This window comes from Ptychodera flava, chromosome 21, assembly GCF_041260155.1.
Source record: "Ptychodera flava strain L36383 chromosome 21, AS_Pfla_20210202, whole genome shotgun sequence".
NCBI classification, from domain to species: Eukaryota; Metazoa; Hemichordata; class Enteropneusta; family Ptychoderidae; genus Ptychodera; species Ptychodera flava.
Window position 1 is genome coordinate 26,661,163 of NC_091948.1, and position 27,679 is coordinate 26,688,841.

At 35.0% G+C, this 27,679-nt stretch overlaps 1 protein-coding gene across 2 annotated transcripts in view; it reads left to right on the top strand.

Annotated features, from left to right (window-relative positions):
• LOC139121868 (death-associated protein kinase 1-like) overlaps positions 1-27,679 on the top strand; it is a 123,452-nt gene that overhangs the window by 54,749 nt on the left and 41,024 nt on the right. For both annotated transcript variants that reach the window (XM_070687127.1, XM_070687129.1), the window contains exons 4-10: positions 13,536-13,659; positions 14,526-14,574; positions 15,131-15,157; positions 15,947-16,099; positions 16,960-17,005; positions 18,235-18,324; positions 18,917-19,015. In XM_070687127.1, the coding sequence (XP_070543228.1) occupies positions 13,536-13,659; positions 14,526-14,574; positions 15,131-15,157; positions 15,947-16,099; positions 16,960-17,005; positions 18,235-18,324; positions 18,917-19,015 (588 nt within the window). The remainder of the gene's footprint in view (positions 1-13,535; positions 13,660-14,525; positions 14,575-15,130; positions 15,158-15,946; positions 16,100-16,959; positions 17,006-18,234; positions 18,325-18,916; positions 19,016-27,679) is intronic.

Consider the following 27,679-nt stretch of genomic DNA (forward strand, 5'->3'; position numbering starts at 1 on the left):
GAGAAATTAATCAATCCTTGAATCAAAATCTGATATCTATAGGAATGAAAGGCATAATACTTACTTCTATTGATGTTTAATTTTACATACATACAATGATACACACACATACACACAAACAATAGAATACATGTACATACATAAACAAATACATACACACACACACACACACACACACACATGTGTGTGCACACATTTGTTAAAAGAAATTGTAACATTTTTTCCTTTATTTAGCCTCATATGTTTATGTTAATAGTAAAGGACAAACTACCTTCTTAAGATGTCATCATTATTAAAGACTGCAAGTGACCAAGTTCAAGAAGCAAGATGTTCAGGTGGTGTGAGTGGACCAGCTTATAACACGCATTAGCTATAGCCAAAGTGCATCCGAAGCATTTGGTTGGCTAGTGCTATCAAGTAGGCCACCCAAATCACATGAAAAATGTCTACAACCAATTTACATACTCTTCATGGTATTTCTCAAATAAATGAAATTAATGATCAAGAAGAATAGAAACCCATGGCGGTATAAACAAAGGAATTTTGAGGAAATTGAATTTTTCAACTGGTATGGTAGACATAATGGTCATTATCTCCTATCTGCCAGTGTCCCATTTCAGGAAATTAAAATTTCTTGCAACAATTAATTAATTAGAAAGTAATTTCCTGTGCTTTCTCTTGAGTCCAATTGTCTATTCAAAAATTTACGTAATGGTTTAGGCGAAATTTTCTGCCGATCCAACGATCACAAGTTCACTGTATGCTCAATGCTTACACTCACAGTGCATGCAAATGGAAATACCCACCAGTAAGTACAGTACAGTGTAAAGCTTTTGTACTTCACATACACAGAAACAAAACTGGATAAATTCTATGTACAGCATTTTTTTCTCAATAACCTTTTTTTGCTTTGAAAATCAAACATGAAAACCCAAACAAATAACATTGAAAATTAAAATTTTGTCATAAAAAACCCAATAAACAACCAGTTCATCTGCGTCTGTGCATATCAAAGACAAAACTAGATTTGCTTTTTTCAATTTTGGTGATAAGAGAGAAGGATGATAAATTCCACCATATCAAATTTCTATCATTTAGAAATTACAGTTGGTGGGGGGAGTAACAATAGTGAACTGGTAATAATAGGGAAATTGTGTATATTTTAATTGTTGGAAAAACTATGATGAGACAATATTCACTTGTAATAAGTCATCGGATCATGTGACTAAAGATCTTGAATATATTCTCTATTGCCTTATTTGATGTTTATGAAAAAGTGTTCTGAGTTTCATAAATTGTAAGAAAATCAGTTCAGAGTAATTCTGTACTGTCAATCAGTAAAATGCAAGTTGTGGCCTAGAATGCACTGAAATCTGATGACTTACATATACGATTAACCCCACCCCACCCACCTCTCCCTGGTACATGTATTTTAGACAGAGAATGATGGGCCACAGCTACATGAACAGCCGTGGCTATAAGTGTATGCACCGGTAATGTGTTTTGAGTCAGATAAGTAGGTGAGTCTTTTAACAGAATTTTGTTGGGGAAGACACTGGTTAGTTTGACATGAGTCATCCATCAATTTGATGAACCCACACTGGGATATAGTAGAGATAATACCAGCCTTCCTAGTCTAACTGTGCTATTCAGAGATGAACTATAATTACACAGCAAGTGCGTGTGTGTCAGATAACAATTATAAAGCAAACAGCCGGTCAGATCCATGACTTAACCAGTGGCTGCCAGCATTGTTTTCCACCAAAATCATCTTACAGCTGACTCATCAGCAGTTGAAATAATAGTTTTCACATCATGCTGGTAATTATTCACAAAAACAGCAGTTCACTAAGTCCAAAATAACCCTACTTCCTGTTGTGTGCTTGCTAATGAATCATAACGAATTTTGATGAAGAAAGGTTCTTTAATCTCTCATTTACACAGACCGTATCGATTACAACGATAACTGTAACATTGAATGTGATTTATTGTATTGCTTCTGCAGACTCCTTGACGATGTTTAATTTCATTAAATATAAACAGACTTTTACGTATGGAGATTGAATTACACACTTTCTCCATTGGATTAGCGCCCGATAAGGATCCACTAGAACACCTGAGGTTCCCTTTGCAAATAATAGAACTGTGCAGTTTTGGTAACTCTCAATGTTCACATTAAAAGCAAGAGAATTATTTGTGTCCTAAATGCATTAACTTACCGTACAACCCTAAACCCTAAAATTGATGCTATAAATACATGGAAGGTGTTCGAACAGCTGTGATGTCATGGTTACAGGTGACATTTTGCAAAGTGGCTACCTGTACATCTGTTTTACACATGCTTTACTTGGCTTGTCATGATCAATGATACATGTACCAGGCTTGTAATGGTCAATGATACCAGCATATTTTTGCTATGGAAAACATACATTCTTTTATGAGATTGAAGGATTGGTGACCGAGGCATGTGTGTACCTTGCTCCTGGCACTGACTACGGTATATTAGTGTGATAAAATTATCGCTAAATGAGTGAAAAATATTTTTTGTTAATCAACTATCATGGTATTTGCCATGTGAATTATGCTGGAGCCAACCAACATCATTGAGAAATATTTTTAAAGAAGCTGTCTTTGTATGTTACAAGTGATTTGATTGGTTAAGCCAAGTACCAATTAGGTAAAGAATTAGGCTCTGATAATATGAAGGATCATAATATGACCATTTGACATATATACTGACTGGGTGACATTTCCAGTACACACATATGTACATATACAGTCACACATTAGGAAATACTGGGTACTTGACTTGAACATGTTGTGAATGTTAATCCTCAGTATAGAGGGACCATGTCCTCAGAAATCCAAGAGGGTAATCCAATCATATATAGATATACATACGAACAAAATTAGCTTCAGGCGCTGTAATGGTGCACCACAGTTGCATGGCTATCATTTCATCCAAATCTCAGAGACAGATTCTTGTTACATCGATACACGAGAGATTTGTTCTATCTGGATCGTAGGTAGCATCATGCATATCAAGAGCCCTGTGTTCACATACATCATGAGTGTTTTCTCCTCTGATTACAATGAACGAATGCTCAGTTCTACGGATGAATCTCAATAGTCCCTCCTCACACTGTGATTTAGCCAACTGAAAATTTACATATTATGATGTGCATATAGCCATGGATGTTTAAAAACAGTTCTAGTCTAGCATCTAATCGTTTATGAATTAGGGTTCTTAAAACCCTTTGAGTGCTGTAATTTTTCCTACCAAAATTTAAATGCAACATTTTGCAAATTTTTATGAACTTTATAATTTTTTTTTGACAATTTTGGACCAAATGAACATGGCATATCATTGAGTACAGTTTTTTATCAAAATTTTGGCAAAAACTTGAAAAAATTTCACTAGGGTATATTTTATAAAGGTGACCAAAATTGACTTTGGCGCTCAGAGGGTTAATTCCAAATGGATAGCCAGAAGGTGACATGATTGAGTACATGTAGATACTAGACTAAAACAGTTCCATTGAAGGTACAGAAAATATTTGGCCAGTCCTCACATTTATTATACATTTTACCTTTAAAACACTCTCCTATAATGTTATGACAGTCTTTTCTGTCTGTGCAAGAGTTGTTTGCCAATAATGAACCCTCACACACATCTTCAGATAAGCATATTAAGGCTGTCTGTTGTGTACTTTGAAACCATTTGCAAAATTTACATCATAATTTCTCTTCCAAATTCACACGTTTGGAACCCTGCCAGGGTATTTGCCACAGATTTTCAGGTAAACAAAAGCACATAGTGAGATTGCAAAAATTCATAACCTTAACCACTGATGGCAGTTGCGGTATTAAAAAAATCCATTCACAGCATTTCATATGGTGTTGCTGAATGACATTGGCTGTTATTACTTGACAGATGCAGTGCCATGAAATAGCATAGGCTATGATTGTCACAGTTAAAAGTCAACAACGTCATCAAACATTTATGATGTCTCACAAAACTGTAACCAGAATGGTGTTTTTCTGTTAATAAAGTTGATATTGATCCATTTTGAATATGAATGTTATTCTGTGTTGGCTGTAAAATGTGATTTACATATATATAGTAACCAACTTTTCAAACTGGAACAAAACCACAAGGTTTCATCCAGACGTCTTTATAGCTGTAAAGAGTATTTGAAAGCAGACAGTGTTTTTGTGAACATACCAATAAGCTCATCATAATGTCAGACGTTGTAGTAATCCACTCGATAGACAGTTCAGATTTTGTGGTTGAAGATAAATTTTCACATGAGGTGGAAGAAAACCCAATAAGTGCTGAATTCAAGACAGTCTTTGGTGGTGCTTAGTCACAATCAAATTACATCAGCTATTGTGATGGGTGTTGGTGAGATTTATGTTGACATTTGAATTCACCGGATTTATATGTAAATGACTAGAAGCCGTAACTGTCTGGATTTTAAACATTAATTTTTGGTAGTCCATGCAACTAGTTCTTGTTCTTCCCCCGACCACGTTGATGCACCAAATATGATATTTAGTTCATGAGCGGCACCTATTTGTGTAAAATGCACTATTGTTATTGTTTACATTTGAATTCTAGTTGGATCAGAATTTACTTGTCAACAATAACAATACAGTCCACAGGCTGAGTTGACAAGCTAAGTGCCATGTAAAAGCTGTGAAAAAATCATCCAAAATTACATCTATACTGTCCTTTAATTGTTAAACTGTGTTGATGTCTGTCAACCATTTATGAAAACTGTTGAAATTCACAGAAATAAATGTAAATAAAACATTTGATAAAACATCACATTTTGATGGAATACTCAAGTTGAGATGAGGTTAAATGGGGTTGTACTATCATTGATGATGTCATCACTGACCTCCCGGCATTATTTTAAGTAGTTGTCCAGGTATCCGTAGACAATTTCTAAAGTAAAACTGCTTCTGTCAAGTGTTCTTTATTTGCTAAGAATACCATAACAAGTTCCAGTCATGAATAAATTTACCATTATATTTCAATCACTGATGTATTTGGAGTATTATGATTCAAAAAATATTTTGGGAAAGTTACATGTTGAACTTTCATCAATTGAAGATGTGCATAAAACAGTGTGATATAAAAATATGCCTGTGATTTGTGTGAGATTATGAATTTGTAACTCACATGGATATTTTTTCAGTGCCGAGAGGAAAATTAGCAAATTGACAAGATTTTTATGAAACCAGATTATACAGACATTCTCCTTTTTCTTCCCAATATATTATTGTATGCAACGTATTGTCTTGTAAACTCAATACATTTAATACAGTGTTATTGTTGACAAATGAATTCTAGGCCAGACTGAAACAGTCAATGCCCAACAATAACATTGGTCATTTAACTCACATATATGTCTTACTGACAAGTGGAGTACTGGACATCTGCACATAACTTTGGACATAAATTTTGGAAACAGAAATAAGTTGATAATATATCAAAAGTTACAGCCTATGGAGCTGTCAGATCAGGAAGAGTCACAAAATAAAAACTGAAACAGTTACAGCAGTATTCTTATGTCATGTACATTTTCATATCACCAAGCAAGGTCAACTATTATGATTGGAGATTTGTCCAGAGAGATGATCCGAATAATGTCACCCTCAGGTAATAAGATCGTTTTTTTTAATTTGTTTTGAAACGTCAAGACAACAATAGAGAGAATGTCAGTAATTTAAAATATGCAGTATGTGTTGTGTTGTACATGGACAGACATGAAAAAAGGGAAGTCTGATTTGCCCAAAGTCTATTCACTGAAAGCTGTTTGCTGAGAGTGTTAGAATTTGCTGTATCAGTCAATTAAAGGTTACTTGTATTACCAGTACATTTATGCAACCAATATTCTGAGGAGCAAGTTTTGTTCTGTACAATGAATTTCTCACTGACCACAAAAATACTAAAGCAAATCTAGAAATGAAGATCCAGTGACTTGTTCTTTTGTGCCTCAGATGTGACAATTTTCTCCGTCGGTAAACATTGAATATTTCATAACGAAGTCAATCTTGCATAAAATGGATGTCAAGTTCAGTTTCATAACTCATCTTTTGCCCTCTGTGAGATATCTTGTGACCCTTATTTTCAAAAGCGTACAATTCTTTCCAGTTCCCTTGATTGTATGCTAAACCAGACAACGTATTTATGAAATTAACCGTAGAATGTCAAACGATCAATATCATTAGAGAGAGTGATGCGAAATTGATGACACTTTAAATGGATTGTGCTAGCAATCTCCTAAAGGAATGTTGTCTCAACAAGTTTGTCTTGTGTCAGAATTCAATCACAGAAAGCCATGTTAAGAAGGGTTCTTATTTCTGTGGATACAGAGTCTTGCCTCATCTTAAGTAGGTCTGCATGTAAATTGAGTTTGGGGTTCATCCTTTGATTTCATTCCAGGTTTTGACATCCACATCAGTTTATCAGATGAAATGAGAGCATGAGAATTATTCATGTTTTCAAGAACTTGGTGTAAACAGACATAAATTTTATTGTAAATTTCTGAAAAGTACATGCTTCCAGAATAGGTAACACTTTCATTAAAATTTACTATATGCATATTGCCTTTACCTAAATCATATTTAAAAAGTAAAATTGAATCAACATTCTCAAAAAGAAACGTATATACCTGCACAAACATGTACAAAGAAATGTTCAGTACTTTAACCTTTAACCCCAAGAAATCAACAACAATATAACACAGTGTTTTAGTCAACAAATACAGAAAAAGATTTATACTTTTGACCATGTACCTTTTATTGTGAAGGTTTTAAATGTCCAGGCCTCTTCTTTGATAATACGTTCTGTAAGAATAATGAGAGGATAGCTTGAAATGTGTTGCAGATATATCATAGCAATTTTAACAATACAATCCTACATATTGGGCATTGTGTGTATACAACAACAGACAGTGGAATGTAGGTCACCTCATAAATATTCAGGTAAGATATCTGTGGAGACAGCCTGTAATTCACTGTAGAGCAATTCCCATCTCTGACTCACTGTCTTCTGGCTAAATTGTGTTCAACACCTATGCTATCTGTGCCACAGACGTCAGTGAGTTCAAAACATCAAATCAAAGAAAGGAAAAACACAATTGTTTCAAAGTAAGACACTATCAGTGTAGGACGTTGATATCTCAAAATAAGTTTAGGCCTAGTTCAGGCAAAATTGATGTGCAGAAATGGTTTGATAAGGTTGATCTTGAACTTTTAGAAACATTGATGATAATTCAAATGAATTATACTAAGGTTCCTGCCCCACTGTGTGGTTTGTAATCATGGACTTGGGAAAGCAATTTTAGGAAAAGTACATACAAACATAAAGTTACCCTACAGTGTACTCTACATTCCTCAAAATAATTTTGCCAGAGGAATATGAAGGATAGATAGAGATCATAGAAGTACACTTTATTGAATCAAAATGCAACAATTCTGAATTTCATCAAACAAAGTATTCACAACTTAAAAGATGTGTACGCTGTTCAATAAAAAGTGAAATCTCTCCTAATTGCATATTTCTCCGTGGAGTTCAACCAAGGACAATAGCGTGACCTTAGAGTCAAAGGTCAGCACTCTTTAGTGACCTTGGATGCCTCTGTGACTTCAAAAAATGTGATTGTACACTTTGACATTTGCCAACACCTACGATCTGTAAAATCTGTAATCAACAGAAAATATGCCTGATTCGATGATCTCTGTCTGATTGTGTATTGTCAAAATGAATTGTGAGTTTTTGTAACTTTTGTAATCAGCAAGGTCATTCATAACAATGTAACAAAGTTTTAAGTAACAGCCATTGTCGTTTTAGCCATTTTCTATGAAAGTCTGTTAGTTTTCAGTCACATAACATCAAGGTTTTGAAACATCTCACATTTACTATTAAATATGTGCTTTTTGAAAGAATTTCTAGAATAGAGATAATTACCATCCAATTTTAAACTGATATTTCAAATCAGAGTTCAAATAGCCATGTTATGAAAGTTTAAATATCATTAACTGTCATTAATATATTTGATGTAAGGAGAGCCTTCGGAAGATATCTTCAGTCAGTTGGTAGACTGTCATGAAATACTAGTATATCTAGTAGGTCAGCTTTATAAACTTTGAATTATGTATGCTGAAAGTGAATTAATCTCTTAGATTGTGTACTTTGCTTGAATCTTAGAAATATATAATTCATATTTTGTTGAGATATGTCTGTGCTGCTATTACAGATGAAATTCTCAACTGTCCATAAAATGTAGCTGTCCTTATGAACAGTATGAAAAGTGACAAAATAATTCAAAGCAACATCCATAATGAATGAAGTGTAGGTACTTTGTTACCTGCAAATATAGAAAATCACAAAGTTCAAAATCGTTGGAGACAGTCAAAGGTTCCAATCTCTTCAAATGCCATTATGCATAAGAAATTTGAATTATTTTTCTAAATATTCCAGTACAAAATCATTGTTATTCATACAGAATTGTAAAGTTTCCACTACATTGAAAAAGTGAATGCATCAAGAAAAAATGTTACATCAAAATTTCAGTCTTATGAAGGTCATAGACGTTGTTTGACATCTGCGAGGCATATTTGATACCTTTAGAAACAAACGTGCATGACTGTGTAAGACTTGAAGTGGCACAATGTAAGTACTGGTATGTGCAGAAAAAAAAATTTATTAATATGAGAGGTGAATCAGCAAAAAAGTTCCAGGATGTCTAGTTTACATGAATTCCAATCTGTACCCAGTGTGTGCATAATCTGAATTAAATAGCATGCACTCATGCAAAGCCCATGTAATGCGGTTTTGATAAGGCGATGTCTTTAACTTCTGCAAATTCCAGTCTCAAAGGGGTTTCAATGGTTCAATCTTATTGTTCAGTTTTTACAGAGAGGTAACCCTGTTTTATGCAAAGACCCATTGAAAACAATCTTATAAACATACAGGTACAGGTAACGCCTCAGATTCTGACTAACTGTCCAAGAGACTGTAGCTGTAACTGTTGATATTTTTTAAATAAAGCACTATGCTTCTTCTGTCTGTGTACATAACTTTCTCATTCTGCTGTCTATAAGCCAAACACCGCACTGAACATACAGCTTGCCGTTTACATAAATATGTCCTATGCTATTGTACATAAGTTACATAGCACGGATGTGTAAATTCATTTTGATAAAATATGTGTATTATTAAAGACTTATATCTGGCGTTGTGTTTGTGACCCAGTACTCTGCCTGTCAACACACCTCATTGCTACCAGTATAATTAGATTCAGACTTACCTTCATTGGACAGTAATCTACATGTTATAAAGTCTACCAGTGCTCAGTGTTTTCTGAACACAATATATCATGCCTTTGGGAGAACTACGCTATTGAGTTTCACCTCTGTCAGAGGTAAACTGAAAAGTTTTCTCCAGTTGCAACTTGTCCTTTAAATTGTGGATACCATGTGCTTATATTGCAATAACTAGTACATCAATATGAAACTGAAGAGTTTGATCATAGTATGAAACTTCCAGAGTGTAACCTTGGTGATTTATTACCAATAAACTGTAGAAAGAATCAAAGGTGAAAATCTGCAATAGAGATGTTTTCTGGCGAGTCCAGTGTGTCTTCAATCCTGGTCAGTGACCTTAATGTGTTGTCAGAATGATGTGCAGAAAATTTGGGTCTGAGTACGGTTTTAGTAACAACGCCATGACACAGGATTCCATCTGCCGTACGACCATGGTGTACACCTACCGGGCCGTGTGGTTTGGCATGATTCATAGTTTCATTGTCAGGAATTTACAAAGGCAGCTCTATTAGGGGAGAACCATTTGATTTCTGGGGGGGGGTATGGAGGATTTTGAGAAAAAAAAAATTGTCGCCAGGTGAGATAGAAGAAAAAAAATTGATCCTGCCATGGCCTGAGAAAAAAAAAATTGTCATAACAGGCAGACGTGAAAAAAAAAATTGTCACAATGCACCAGAAATTAGCAAAATTTGGAAACCCTATTCTCATGTATTCTTTGCTGGCGCGCCGCCATAGGCGGCGCAAATGTTTTTACCACAAGCAATTCTTATGTTTTTTTCCAGCACTTATGATATAAGCATGCACTACGGTCTACTTACACCTCAGTGCACTCAATGTTTTCCTTCCCTTTCCTGTCCCAAGAAATCATATTTCAGGATTTCTGTTGCAATATCTCAATGGCATAGGCACTATCTAAAGGGGACTTTTTGACTTCTGTAAATTGTGAAAATTTTAAAACACAAGACAGGAGTCAATATACTAGAGTTAAAATCTTTATATTCTCTCAATATATTCTCTCAATATAAATATATTAGGAAGATGTACAAGTTGACAATGAAAAATTGAGGAACAACAAATGTAATGAAATACAAGGGAGAGGGTCACTAAAAAAATTGAAAACTTCAGGGGGCATTACTCAAAATGTGGAGAGGAAGAAGGGGGACGGGTTACTCAATTTATTTTGCCGAAATAAATTGAAACACATCTCAGATTGCACCATTGCACACATCCATTTCTCAAAATTTTCAATACGAGAGCTCTCCCCCCTTGGGTCTTCTAACAGTTTTACTGGTAAAAGACATATTTAAAATACCTATCGGATTGCACTACACTGCACCGTGGCACACATCAATTTCTCAAAATTTTCACAGGATCTAGGACAAAACTGAACTGTTGTGAATTCATCCTTTATTATCACAGAGACATGTTTTCATTTACCTCAGTTCAATGACCATTTTGACAGTTAAACATACCATATTCATGCTTTTCATTAGAAGCTGGCAGCTGGAGAAATGACACAAGAAGGTCACAAATTTTCCGTTCCTGTATATTTATTTATCTTCAGTCTCTGGCAAACAGAACTGTTTTTCACAAATTGTATTGTCATTGTTTGGTTGTTGAATATTGTGACACAAACACTGATCATGCATAAAATGTAAAAAAATATTGCTGTGTTCAATGTCATTTTCAAACAGTTTTACCAAATGCAAAATAACCTGAAACTCCTCTCAGATTGCACCATTAAACACATCAATTTCCCAAAATTTCCAATACGAGAGGGGAAACCCCCTCTCGTGCTCTCCCCTTGGGGTGTTCTAACAGTTTCACTTAGTAAAAAAAATTAAAAAACACCTCTCAGATCGCACCAGACTGCACCATTGCACACATCAATATCTTAAACTTTCCATGCAAGATAGGGGAAAGCCCTGTGACACTTTCCCCCTAAGCCTCTCACGTGTTCTCCCCCGTACTTTCAAATTCTGCCCGGTCAGATATCCTCGTGAAAACCTTGTCATAATACCCATCCAAATTAAACAATATACTATATGGTTAGATATTGCGTGAGCTTTTATATCTTTATTTTATTGTGACTTGCAATTTCATTTTGATGGGTTCACCTTTTTTGAACCATCATGAGATAACTGATGATAATCTAGCAGATTACATCAGGATTTCAAAGGTCTTTACTGTTAAATTGCTGTATTTTGTAAATTTTACAAATACATGTATTTGTATTTAACTTTTCTAAGTGGGGGGGGGGATCAGTCAAAATTTCAGAGTTTCAGAGGGGAGTTACTCATATTCATCATGGTTGACGGGGGGTGGGGGGGGGTGTCACTTGAAATTTCTGATTTTCAGGCCGTAAATAATGACGGCTCCCTTATATACAACGCATCACAAACTTGATGACAAGAAAAAAAAAATTTGCATTGCTACTCCATTTGAAAAAAAAAAATTGATGCAGCTCTGACAGTAGAAAAAAAAAATTGCTGTCACTGTGACAGGAAAAAAAAATTTGCTCCCATACCCATTTCCTCCATACCCCCCCCCCAAAAAAAAATCAAATGGTTCTCCCCTTACTAGTATTAGAGGCATTAGCCAGTCTTGTTCCCCAGTGACAAGACACACACTCAAGACATGAGGAGACTTGTAAACTGTATCTGGACACTAACGTTACAAATAGACTCCGATTTCTAAACTCTTGCAATATGATAACGGTCGTGAAATGTTTTATTGGGAAAATGTGTTTTATGGAATTCCCTCATGGTTACAAATATTGCATACATCAAACAAGTGTAGCATGTTCACGCAAATTAATTTAACTTCAGCGCTACGGGTAATTAATTAAATGAACAGATGAACATATGAAGTGTTGAAGGTTAGAATATGATTAATTTGGTGTGCAACAGATGTACAAACATCACAGTTATTTACATCAGACAAGATATGAGATAAACTGTGATCTCGTAATGGTTTTATTGACTACAATATTATCCAATATGATGTCAGGACTATTGGAATCTAGTAACATTTTTCAAAAACAAAATATTGGCATCTACCGTCCATGCACAAAAAACCAATTTTTCACAGTTCTTTGTTGAAAGTAATTACCCCTATGTTGATGTTTCACCGGCAGATTAATTCTTACAGTATTTTACAACACCATGTCAATTCAAGTGGTTACAAAATAAATCATATACTCTGTTTCAAAAAGTTACTGATCAACAAGGAAGTTGCAATCCTACGACAAATAAATTGCATCAAAATGACGCCGATGATTGTGGGTCACCCCAAGGTCACAGGAATCACATTGTATGGCATGTCAAATGCCATCCTGTTGTTATCATCAGCAGGTAGGCAAAGTACAGGCGGAGCTGAGATAAGCAGATTCAAGTAGGGAGGTCAAAAGGTCAAATATGTGAAACTGATTAGGGTAATGAGGCGGATATTTTAAAAGCTGTGAGAAGTGTTAATGATCAATGTGATGTGCAAGTTTCCCCACCGGTAAATTTCCATGACAACAAAGGTGCTGAAGAGCTGTGGGAAATTAAAAGCTTTGCAGACTTATGCCCCTTGAGAAATCACAACTTCAACAGGTCCTGTGGGTGTCTAGTTACACAGGCAATTTTTCTCAGTGATGTTCAAACAAATGGTTTCAAAAATTAAACAATTGTAAAATCCAATGAGAGCTAGGCTGTGACCCATCTTTTATCAGCATAATGAAGAGATCTCCAGCCATCCTGTTAGTTTCGAGTCTTTCAACTGCTGAATTTTTTTGTGGTAAAAGTTCAGCAGCACATTTTTGTTTTTTTGAAAGCAACCACAACACATTTACATTGTCAAATTTTTGTAAAGTGTATTTCTACACATCGTACATTAAAAAGAAATAAAATATCGTTCATTTATAGTTTTAATTCATGGCATATTTTTATCTGTAGCTGTAATGTCTTTTCCCTATGATTTTAACAATGCATACTCATCTACCACGGTATAAACGACTCGGACATCCCAATGTGAAAACCTATTGCACCGTAAAGCATTTTACCATTTTGCTGAGCGATATTGGTGAAGTGCGCCCTCTCTATTGACTTGGAAGAAATCTTTCCCTTTCCTCAGCTTGGGAGAATAAATGGTGTTGTGGTCATATAAGTGAACACAGCCAGTAATGAAAGACCTATTTTCTTTTTTACCCACAGCCTGAAAATGTGATGTTACTCAATACCAATAAGCAGCACATCAAGTTGATTGACTTTGGACTGTCACAAAAGTTGATACCTGGCAAAGTTATCAAAGATATGATTGGAACACCTGAATTTGTCGGTGAGATAACCTTAAGTTTTCCTTTTACTGAACAAGCACTTTCATGTATGGAGCTTTTTCAATGGAAATTCATAAAGTTGTTCTCAACAATATAGTCTCCGTGTAAACAGGTTCACCAAAAGTCCAATTGAAACAGCCAGGCATAAACAGAGTCTCAAGGACTGCTGGGATTCATTTGAACATAAACACACTTTTATCAGGCAAAGACGCCATTTCAGTTAGATGATTATGTGCATCAAAGAATTAACTTGCCAGTTTATTACCAAAATGTGCTAAATTTTCTCTCGTTAAAGTACTGTGGAAATAAACTTGATAGTTATTTCTTCCACTTTATTTCAGTGACTATGTTATATCTGAAAGCAGTGATTTTATAGGCATTATGTTTTCAAGCAATGTTATAATACATCAAAAAAAGTGCTACTAGTGCAAGATATGGGGTCAATTAGTATTAATTTATGCAAAAATTATATTAATATGCATTGTTTCAATATTGAAATTTTATGCTAATGATTCTTTATCGATGTGGAATATTCATCTGCCCTGAATTGTGCATTATATAAAAAAGTGGGATTTTTTGATGTATCATAACATTGTTCGCAAACAAGTTCTCAAAGCAATTACACAAGTGTGATAACATTGAGATCAATTTCATTGTTCATTCTTATTTGGCTTTCACCATAATAGACAATGGTTAGAGTCAGATCACATCACCCAATCTTTTTGCAAAATGTTTTTTACATTGATTGACCAATTGTAAGTTGTGAAAGGTCCTAAGTTGGCAAACAATTTTTAGGTGGCAAATATCATGAAAATTATGTCAGAATCCAGTAGATTGAAACTTTAGTTTGTTCTCCTTATATTATCAGCTCCAGAGGTTGTGAACTATGAACCGCTTGGACTGTTTACTGACATGTGGTAAGCTCATCCATTCGTCTGTGTGCCATGATGTCTTTTCTGTGAAAATCTGACTATCCTATTTATCATGAATTTGCAACTTGTCTTTTCTGAAACATTAAATTTTTTTATTTTTGAGTAAATGTAATATCATGGAATATATGTACATAGCAAATTCCCTGATCTCAACAAGAAAACCTGCAAAACAATGTTTTTTAATGTACTGTATATAGAGGTGTTGTGACATTATGTATTGAAATTAATGGGAAGAAACCGGCATGTATGCCAAACTCACGAAATTTATATGTTTTTGAAGATTTCTCAGTTTTGCTGCCCTATATAATCATCTGCTATATTCAAATATATTTGATATCAGGTATTTGATATCACATGTAAAGATATGACACCCATGTTTCGTTTACCAGCAATGAATCATAAATGATACATAGCTACATGCTCACTCATGAAATGTGATCAATAAGTAATAATGCAGTGAATGCAGTCATGAATTTCACATGTCACAGCCAGAAATAAAGTTTAACAGGTATGACATGTTGATTCTGGTATCTTCTTCCAGGGCTGTTGGCGTTATCACGTACATTCTGTAAGTACGAGGTCATTCTTTCATTTGTCTGCATTCCGATCTGCTTTGAGATATGATAATGATTTTGCTTTGCAGTCTACGTGACAAATAGCATGAATATTGCATAAAAGGTGTGACACACAAACATTTCAAGAAACAAGCTATATTTTTAGGGGTTTAAGAATTTATCGGCTCCGAGTGTTCTATAGAGTAAGGGGTCCATTTATCAAGCCATTGAGTGCAATTAGGATCATCTGATGTCTAGTTGAAAAGACTCACCTGTACACCCCTAATTCCTTGTAAACAGGTCCACCACAATCACCAGTGTAAACAATGGGTTGGACCAAACCATGCATGGTGTAAGGGTTAAATACCAGTTACAGGATGTGTTTGATATCCTTAATGTAGTTTCATGTGTAGGACAACCTGATAGTGATAACAAATTGGATGCATTGTAGATTTCTTACACATTATTGTTGAGTTCTGAATCCTGTTTGTTATCTGTAATGCTACGGGACTACTAGTGTCCTTCCAAGAATCTCAATATATTGTACACCATGATTTTGAGTTGGCACAGAAGTCATTCCCTCTCTTTTATATATTTCTAGTTGATATAACACCCCCTTTCAGCATGCTCTGAAGTACTAAATAATATAGCTCGGCTCTCAAATATCATCAATAATGATGTCTGAAAACTGTGACTCGACCCTATGCTATGGCAGTGAAAATCGCTCAGCAGCAACAAGTGTGACTTTATCATGGAAGAATTTCCTCAACTGCTTGCCTAATTCTCATTGATTTGATTCACAGACTCAGTGGTGCTTCTCCATTCCTCGGTGATGACCAGCAGGAGACATATGAAAACATTGTGGCCGTAGATTTTGAGTTTGATGATGAGTATTTCTCACACACAAGTAATCTGGCCAAGGACTTTATTGAGCGATTGTTTGAGAAGGACCCAAGGTAAGTCTGTATGCAGTGATTTCAAGTGACTTTCCATATTGCAACCTACAGCTTCACATGAACTCCATTCGTCCTGCTTCCGTGTACCGAGACAATCAGAAAGAAAGTGACTTTATTCGCAAGCCACAAGAAAGAGTGAAATAATCATTGATAATTTCAGAAAATGATACAGAAAACATAACTTGCAGTAGACCTGTACACGAAGTATGTACATATCTCTACTCTCAACAAAAAATAAAACCCTCTTCTGTGGTTGCTGTTATCCCAAAGGAAGCATTGACTCCCTGTTTAACATTCCACACCTCAGGGACTTTTTTCTTCTCAGAGTTTGATATTTCACTCATATGATATAGCGCCACCAAGAGGCCATTACAAAAGTAGAAAACATACTCTGGAGCATGTAAATATGAAGTGGACATTAGCCAAGCTAGGCACGCTGCAGCTGTCTCCTAGTAGTATTAAAAGCCATTAATTAAAAACAATTAACAAATTAAATCAAGTACCATAAAATACAATTGTACAACAAATTCATATCTAAACAAAAGCTTTCCTACAATTTTAAAAGAGTTGCTGCATCTGAAAAATATTCAGTGATTATTTCTCATATTTAGGTGAGAAATAACAGATTAAGCTAAACCAGATGGTAATGCATACCTCACTTCAAATAGATTCCAAAATTTAGGTTTTCAAGAGATACAATAAGCTAAATATGGGAGACACACTGATACACACAAATTTGTATGATACTCATGCCAACACATGAACATAGTTTCTTTCTTTTTACTGAAATGTTTTCAGACCACATACAGTTAACTTAAACCAAGTATATTAGAATAAATTGTCTATTGTTTTGATTTCAGGAAAAGATCAACTGTCCATGAATGTCTGAACCACCCCTGGATAAAGGTAACATCTACATTACTTGGTATACTCAGCTGATGGAATTACATCCCTGTTTGTGATTGATACCTTTGTCAGTCTTGGTCATTGTGATCGAGCATGTGCGCGTATTAAGATGAATTAATGTCAAGAGACTATGGCAGGCTCTCAAAGCTTACAGTCACAATATATTATTTTCTGTTTCATACATGTTTCATACAAACTCGACTACTGCAACTCCCTTCTGTACGGCCTTCCGGATAACACTATTTCTTTACTACAACGAGCACAAAATACTGCAGCCAGGATAATCACACGCACCAGGAAATTCACACCAATCACTCCAGTTCTGGCCCGTCTCCATTGGTTACCAGTTCGTCTCAGGATTGACTACAAGATTTTGTTGTTAACGTTCAAAGCTATCCACAACCAAACGCCTGCATACATCAGTGATCTACTCCAGCCTTATATTCCCACACGCACACTGCGCTCCTCTGCCAAGAAACTTTTAACTTGCACAACCTACAAAAACATAACCTATGGTGGCCGTGCCTTCTCTCACGCTGGCCCTAAACTATGGAATGCACTACCACTTGACATCAGAGAATCTACAAACCTAGAAACTTTCAAAAGAAAGCTGAAAACTCACATGTTCACCAGAGCATACAGTGTGGCTTAACCATTGAGCGTCACAGAGCAAAACTTCTGTTTTGGATTTTGGCGCTATATAAACTCTTGCTGATTGATTGATTGATTGATACATGGGAGATTTTCAAAGAACAATGAGAATCATCTGAAATTTCAATGCTACAATCAGAGAAATTTGGTTATGACTGCAATGATCTCTATTTGACAGGACAATTGTAATGTTTCTTTTAAATATGTGTTACCATCCCACAAGTATTCTACATGACTATTCCATAGTAATTGATGTTTATTCAATAATATGGGATGAGAAGTGTGAAAGCTACACAGATGCCATTCACCAGAGTTCACATAGACCTGTGAAACTGTGATGATCTTGACTGGCACTCTTTGAACTACTTTTACGTGATTGAGGCCAGAAAAGAGAATTGTTATATTGTTAAATGAACTCTAAATCTCAAAACTGTTCTCATGAAAGTGTATATTCATGGCAGTGTTAAAATATCTCATCCCTTTTAAATCTTTAAACTTTGTCATATCTGTGATAGAGTTTGAAATAGATAAATAACTAAATTCTCAACTTGATTTCTTTTTTCCTCAATCAATTTCAGCCATTGACAGAGAAACAACAGAAGAGTCGAAAGTTTTCCATGGTTAACATTGCTGGTTTGAGAACATTCAATGCTAGGAAGAAGTGGAAGGTATGAGATTTGGCCTGCCAAGATTTTATCATCATACCATTATTTTCAACATTAATGATGTGACTTCGTATGCAAATCTACAGTGTTTTTTTTGAAAATGGGAGATAATTTTTGTAAGTTTCTGATCACAAGAAGTGCAAAAGTATCCCGCAATGACTTCCAATGTTATCGTGATGAATGTTGCAGAATTTTAAAAATCTACAAGTTTAGTAAGATAACTTATACTACACAGACAGATTGTCAATGGCGAGCATTACTTTTTATTGATATAGAAGGTCAAAAAATACTTTTTGATAAATCGTTTTAGCAAAATTGAAAATATATTAAATGCCAAAATTTTATGATTTGTGAAAATGAATATTTCATCAGCATAAACATTCTGTGGGATAATGGTACATTGGTACATGATAGCAAACGAACACCATCGTTGCAGATATAGCTTTAATATTGAGTTTGGTCACTGGCAAATTGCAAATACCACTTTTACAAATCCTGATATTCTGTCCTCAGAATGTTTATGTAAAGAGTTATTATCTACACAGTCTTGTGCCACAAACCCTCATATTGTATACGTCTGTGTAATTTCCTCCAGCAATCTCTACGTATTGTGTCCCTATGCAATCGTCTTTCAAAGAACTTCCGCATCAGAAACAGCATGAATGGGAGCACAACACAGACCTCTGACCTTGGGGTGAGTACCGCCACAAATAGTTTACAAAAAATTCTCCCCCTTCGCCCCTCCAATCACTGACACATTCTAGTCGTGACCATCCATCACATTCACGATTTCCCTTTTGCCCTCCGTCACGATTCATCAACTTTCCACTCATCAACAAAACTTTTGATTATAAGTTTTGTCAACATACAGGTTAGTATGGATGGAGATATTTTGAAAACCACTCCCTAAGTAACAGTATATTCACAATTGAAATGTAAAAATCACCACCCTAGATCACAATCTATACACAAAGGATGAAGTTATAAAACAGTATATATGTGATAAATATACAGATGTCCTGTATTTTCATAGTGGTGATAATTTTTCTATGACAGAGACCTATTTTTCATTGTGGTAATTTTCTTGCCTTCTAGTGTTTTTCTCTTTAATGAGATTGCACACATAGAGTACACCCTATTCTTCCCGTCTTGGTCAAAAACACGATGCCATTGTATATGCTTGGCGCCCCTTCCCCCTCCCCCCATATGTTTGCAGCAACTTTCCGAATGTGTTAAAGTTGAATGTTATATGCTTCCCCACAATATATCAGACAACGTAATAGCGATATCTAAGCTAAATGCAACTCAGTATAGCACAGGATAATGTCACTGCACACTTTTTGAAGTGAATCCCACTTTGAGAAAACCCGTTGATGGCTGTAAGTTGCACATGAGTATATATATATATACACTCAAGTTTCATGCGATAATGGAAACACACTGGTTAAAAAATGGCTTGTTTGCACCTTGCCAGCAAGCTTTTAAAGTAAAATTAGAAATAGAGCATGTCAGATGGGACTGTAACTTGGGAAAAAGATCAAAGCTACTGTTTCTAATTTTAAAACAAAGTAAGAGCACTACCTTATGCTGTTTGTACTTACTGCAAAGTACGCATTGAACCTATGCGGACGGAAGACACAAAGTTTCTCAACACATAACAAATCGTACAGACTATTGCAAGTATTGTTTTTTGAAAACAGTACAATGAAAACACAGAATCGTTGCATTACTCCAAACGTAGCTTTGTAAGGAGTGTTATTAAACTGTAATGTGAACACATTTATCATCAGAATGTTGTTTTTTTATAAGTTTCTGCGACCAAATAAATCACCAGAAATCATAGCACAGTTGAAAATATAAATCAAGCAGGAAGAAATATGTTCATTCAGGTCAAAAGTTTGCGCATACTTTGACTTACTTATGGAAGACGTCAGCTGAAAATCCAGACCATGTCGCCATCTTGTTTTGAAGAACTACAACTGTTGTTTGTCAGATTTTTAAGTCTTGTAAACCAGCAGACTCTCAAGTGACAGTAAAATCTGTATTTATGTCCCTTGTGATTGAAAAGATAAAGTTAACGTGGAAAATGTTTCTGACCACGGTATATACAAATGTCTTTCCTACCCATGTGTACTTTGAAATTGATATCGTTTCAAATATGTTCATAAAATATGAGATTATCCATGCTTTTCTGGTTAAAAAATTTATTTCTTGATACAAATTAGATTTATGGTTAGAAATAATGTTTAATCGCCAGCCATTGATTTTTTGCCTCCCAGCTAGTGGCTTTTTCACTGAACTGAAAAGAATATATTAGGTTGTCAGCACTTTTTGCTGGTTTGACAGCTTGCTAGTGCATGTTCTTCTTGTAAATTTTACTTGAAATTTTGAATGGCAGAGCTGAAATGGTTTTTTTTGCTCAGAACAGCTTTCATGTCAAAGGTCATCAACATCTTCAGATATCTGCCAAAGGTCTGAAGAATTGAAGTGAAAAGTATCACTGTTGTTCTGTTTGTGCTGATTGAAAATCACTGCCGGTCCTGTACACCACTAAAATTTGGTACAACCCATTGTTTTCTATGGTAGTGATGGGCCTCATTACAGGGAAACGGGGGGCGAAAGGGTTCTTACTGCAAACCAGCTGAACTCATCAGATATCTTTTGACTACAGTCCGTAATCAGTTTAGATGGTCCCACTTGATGTCTGCTTGCGAATTGTCTTTTCATTGTTGTCATGGTAACACATTCATCAGATATTATTCATCCAGTGATGCAAGATCTTGCATCAGATGTAATTCACGTCACTGGACGCTACTGGTTAAATGATAAAATAAATGTACTTCCCCCGTCTGATTAAATTGGTGATGTTTTCACCAACAAACAGGGCTTGTCAGACTGTGAATTCAAAATGGAATGTTAATTGCAAAGATTACCTGTGTTTTCATAAGGAATTAATGAAAGCATTGTAAATGGGACAAGGAAGAAGACTGACAGTGCCACATAATCTAATCTGTAGAGTTCTTCAATGTCTTTTCCTAAACTTCATAAGGAATATTGGAATATTAATAAAGCATAGGAAAATAACTCACAGAGTGTTGTAACAAGAAGTTCTACAATTTCAAATCACAGAGAGATATCAAGATTGCATTTCCATGCAGGGCTGAATTCACACAGGGAAGGCCAGAGAACTAGTGTTCAATTTATGAGCATTTGCAAGTACCGGAGGAGATGTTTTCGCAAATGAGATTTTATTTCAGCAAACAGCCAGCAAGCACAATCAAAACATAAAAACCAATATATGACGTTATCACGTAAAAATGAGGTGCTGTATCCTCACTGCAGTGAATTGGCTCGTATTCTCGTGCATACCGGGGAAGAAATGCTGGTACCATATTTTATTTGTTATGAGTCTAGGAAATAAATCCAAGGAGAAAAATGTTACAGAGAGCAATTGTTGCTATTGCCAAATATTTGACTTTTAAGCTACGGTACATTTTTGTAAGAAATTCTGCAAGTCGCATCAAGCTGGGATCCTTTCCCATCAGACGGTTGTCTACTTTATTCGTAAACACTCATTTTACTGTAATCATATATACAACATGCAGAGAAAAAATGATAATATCCAAATTTCATTTCAGAGTTATTTTGAAGTGAAGGTTACAATCAGTTTATCACAACAGCAGTCTTATCATGTTTTCTCCAAGGTGACCTTTGTGAATGCATACGGAGAATTTGCATATCACTATATATTATCAGTAATTCAATTCACTACCTCTCCAAGTTGTGTTATCAGAATTTTTTATGATTGTTATCTTATAGAGTACGCAGAATATTAAATTTCAACTGCATACAGTTTATCATCACTGTGTGTCTACAGTATAGTGTTATGATCCCTCCTCAAGTTAGAAGACAAGTTCAGGTGAAACACTGGTATAGCCTAGAAAATAATGAAACATGGCAAATATGTATTGTACCTGTAACTACCTTATGAATAGTACTTTGTAGGGTGATAGCTTTCACTGTTATCACAATGCACCAATTACTTGAAAATACAGTCCTGTTAACACTTTAGCCACCGTGGTTCAGTCCAAACCTATTGTTATCAATAGTGATTGTGGATCAGTTTATTGGGAATTGGGGATGAACAGGTTGGGAAAATCTACTATAATTGTAGGTGTTGACAGCAGCTTGCACATTTGTGTATTTCTTGTAGTATGCAAGTTTTGTTTCAATGGATAAATAAAGACCTTTGTTGTAAAAGGTATCCGTTGGGCAAACTACTGAATCTGATCCAGCTGGTACTACAATAAACACCGGAGTATAAAACTAGATTTTGTCAGTTTTGATACAGATCAGATACCTCGGTAATGAACTTGGGGAATCATGTCCATACCATCAGCATCAAACATTGCATCATTCGTCAATGCCATCATAGTGTTTTGTCATTTGTTCATAAATGACTGTGTCACTGAAGCAATCCTTGTACTGTTGACCGCTGAAAGTGACCTCTGACCCTTGACCTTGTAATGCCCGCACTAGCTTGCTGTGGTTATCAACTCTGCAACAGCAGCATGCATTAATAATAATGGCGATAGTAAAAAGTGTAATCTATCTAAGAAATGCCCATTCTATTTGGCAAGCTCTGCATGCATTTCACGCATACTTCTGTCCTCATAAAAAAAAGCATCATATTCCAGCTGTGTGACTCTGATAAAGAATCCACTCTAGAAGAAAAGGTAATTTGTTCCCTTTGTTTTTTCTTTCTCCATTTTTGTCTTGCATGCTCTTGTAGGGTGTTGAAGATAACGGCATGTCTAGTTCAGTGGCCAGCTCAACCTAATTGCTTGATATTCTCTCAGCCACTACCCATTGCTGTCTATTGTACACAGAGTACAACGTACTAGTCCAACCAATCAACAGCCAACAACTTCACGTCAATTTCAAGCGCTGATTTACATGTGCTCATCACAACAACTTCCGGGAAATGTCATTTTGGTGCTATGGAGCTTATGGTGCATTGTATATATCAGATCATAAATTCAAATATGCGTTTTTTACATATTCATCAAAATAACATGCTAATGTATAACATACATAGATTTTAACCTTTCATAACATAGCCTGCAAACCCCTGTTCAAACTGAATGAACAGGTCCCATATAACTTATAACCAGTCGGAGTGTTCTATAGTGTGAGGATGTAGGGGTGTAATATTGTCAGTAAAAGGTGCTGCCCATCTTTTAATGGCATCAATCTGCTAAGATGTCATTGTTTTTTGAACTACAACACCACAAACTTTATTTTCTTGTCAAGCGAGATTTTCTGTAGGATATGGTCAAAATTGCAAAGTATCCCATGTATGTTTCTTTCCCTCCTTCAATCCAGGGTATACTGTACATTTCATTATTTTTTTGCATGTTCATTGTGAAACCTAAAATTGATGAAAAAATTATAGTTTTCACTGCAGAAAAGACAACTGTCTATCAATGAAAAACAACCACATGCTTAAACCTACCAAGCAATAAGTGGACAAATACCCATCAATAATGGGTATCTGTTCATTGATGCCAGCGTTACTTCATTTTGTTGAAACATTACGTCAATGAACGTACATTTTTCATTGAAGAAAGTGTATTTCATTAACAAAATAATTTAAAACAATGTGGTACATTAATATAGTAAAATGTGGTCTTCATTGATCATTTTAAATGACAAAGCTTACAAAATAACTTTCTCTAATGACAATATGTATCAATAAAAACTAATCATTCATTAATGACCCTTTGAACCCGGCTCGGACAGAAATGTCCGATGACGTCATAGAGTACCAGGGGGTCAGGGTGCAAAGGGTTAATGACTTATTGTGGATTAAAAAAATTCCCATTCATGAAATTGAAATTTTGCCATTTACCAACATTCTTGTAGCCAGCAATAGTTAAACATGTCTAATATTTAAGAACACTTTCAGTGTTTCTCCTTTATGACAATATGCATCTTATTTACAGCAATTAAGACCATTCATCAGCAGAGAAAAACTGATCCAAGGAAAATATACCAATTATACCGGTATAATAATATGCCATTAATGATAATATCCCTTCACCTAAATTACAATTTACCTCAACAACTGAAAACACACCTTGCATCCCAGTGCAACAGTACTGTAACTTGCAATCGAATTTGCCAAATCTCTACCAGTGAAATGTATTTCTAAATTTAATAAAAAGTATACCTATCAACATAGGCATACCATGCAATAAATAAGAGATACCTTGTTTTCATGAAACGTACCCAGCAATATATCTAAATACCTGCTGTCCATGATGATATTAATAACCTGCATGTACATTGACTTGCTTGAAAAAAGTTGTCATTGACATACGTTTAATCTTCATTGATGACAATATTCATGTGAAAACATAACCTTGCATGGATTAAAATTAATCAAAAACAGTAACATACCCTTTATAACATTATATATCTATTCCTTGCTTCAATGAAAATATACCTTTCATGTGATGAAAACCCTCAGCCGATTATGATTATAATAATGATATCCCCTGCATGCTCACCATTGTTTAAAACATAATCATCATTGATTGAAATTTAACCTTCATTGATGATATTGTACCCTTAAAGATGACAACATGGATTAAAATAACGCCAACACCAGATTATAACAATCCTTGTATTTACTCATACATTGTCTTCAATGAAACATACCCAGCAATGTAATAACATGCCTTCATCCATGATAACATGCCCAACATGTATATGACATGCTTGGCGTAATATGACACATGCTTCTCAATAATTGAAATTTAATCTTCATTGATGGCAGTGTGCCCATCACTAATGACAACATACCTTCCATGGATTAAAATATCATCAGCAATAGATTAACATAAGAATACCCAAGTATGATGTAGTGAAATTGTACAATACCATACAAACTTGAAAATAGCTAAACATACCATTCATTGATGCAATCGTACTCTGCATCAATGAAAACATTCTGTGCATTGTTGAAAACATATACACATTAGAGAATACAATAAAACATGCCTACATGTACCATAGATAAACAGAAAAGCCATTTCCCTTCATCCCTCCATCTTTCTACATGTCAAACAATTTGCTACATAACCGCAAGGACAATACAAAATGAAAAGTATACATGCGTCTTTTGCAGGTTTAGTAGATGATGCAGTCATTTTGATGAGTTACTGAATAATCTTACTTTCAGGACAATACTTCACTCACCTCATTGGTCATCCATGGACCGTACAGGGTCTGTGAACGAGCTGAGTTTGAAAGTTAACGTGCATTATGAAACACAGGGAGCAGAACATGAAGTATTGTCCATAGATTTGCTTAAAATAACCTTGGTAGATGTGCTTCCATTTTCTGCAACAAAAAGAACTCTTCCATGAATTAATCTACATTTTATGTGTAAATTTTGTATTTTTAGGTCAAAAGTTGCAACCAGGCGTAAGTGTCACTTCTGAAATCTTGATATTGTATTTTGTATTTTCCAGATTTTTTTTTTCATGCATGTTATAATGAGGTGACTCAGTAAAGTAGAAAACCCAATGACCTTATTTTTTTGGAATCCTTTTTATGGTTATCATGAATTGCTGTAATCATAAAACAATGAAAAAGTTTGCTTTAAACCAAGGAACCCCTGCCAGTTTTGTTCTAAACTAACTGATATATAGTTGCACAGTTGCATGTAGCAGTGTGAATTTTCTAACTTTGTGCACTCGATGCCATTATAGAAATAATTAAAACCCCATTAGCAGTAACTTTTGATGCATTTTCAAATATATTCTGTTTCTAAAATAAAGCTCCTTGTTCTGCTGCAGAAGCATGTCAAAATGGCTAGTGTTCACGCCATCAATACAATCTTCATGTTTGTTATGTCTTTTAGTGCTTTTTGTTGACAACTGAATTTTAGCCTTGACCGGAATTTATTTGTCAACAAGAAAATTGCAAATTGTACGCAATTTGTAAGATTTATATTCCAAAACCGAGTCGAGAATAGGAGGAAAATGCACCTCTGTTTTTCCGGACGACAAAAAAATTGAAAGTGTCATCACAGGTTACAGCTATAGTCACTTGAAGCTGCTGCAGCCATGGCAACAACAACTCTAAACATCACTCAAATCGCCACGGTAGCAAAACACTGACTAATGCCAAATTGAAATCAGAGATTTGGTAGTCTTTGCAGAATTGCCAATAGCCAGACTGCTTGTTTTGTCGGTATTACATTCCATTTAATGGACCAAGCCATGCAAGGTAAATATACCTGTGTCAACTTTGAAATTGAATCAAGAGTGGTGCATTTTAAATCCCTGGGAACTGTGTAACAAGCAATTTACTGGAAACCATTCCACAAGTATAAAAGACGAAAAGCAGCGTATAGATTAATTCAAAAACATGCCATTAATTTTAAATTGAAATTTTCTCAAGAAAAATAATTCTAAGAGAGCGGTAGCATTAAGAATAGAAGGCAAGACGTCCCCATTCAGAGTGAAAATGTAGATGATATGACTTAATTTTAGACAATCAACTTCATTTACTAAAATTTTTTTCTTTCTTAAAATATTTCATATTGTGTGTGCTTCTGTAGGTAATTATCAATAAGTTAGATTCATTATGAAATTATAAATAATATTGAGTCAGAAAACATTCATTGTTCATTATATTACAAGTTCCCACTATCTTGTCATACGATTGTTAAATTTCAGTAGCGTGAGAATTAATCTGAGTGTGATCGTATCGCATTTAAACAATCTAATATTTACAATCCTGAAATTCTTCAGGAAAAAAGAAAGAATTGTACGAGTTAGAGAATAACTTTAGTGTGCTATTTCTGTATAAAGCTAAAACAATGAATCAACAATCGTAAACTCCAAAGTAAATGAAATATTTTTTGCCTGGCAATCACTTTCAACACGTCAGTATACTGCTTTTAATCCAAACAATACAGGCTGCAAAGTACAACCAAAAGGAACAGATTGGAAAAGACTAGACTGCATAATATATTTTTTAAACTTTTATGATTCCAAAATTTATTTTGAATGAAGAAAGCTAGCGATATCTGACAAAGCAATGCAAAGCAGTCTAGTGGTGCTGAAGATATTAGATGTGCAATTAAAAAGTACAAAGATTACAATTTTTTTTGCAAGACATTTAAAATTTATAACAAATAGCAATAATTATGCATGCACCAACATTAATCCATGACAAAGTTGTTCGCATGCAAAGAACATATCTCATGTGGTAACTTCATTTTTATGTAAAATAGCACAAAGCAAATTTTGTGTCATGTTTTAGTATTCTGTCCAGAGTATAC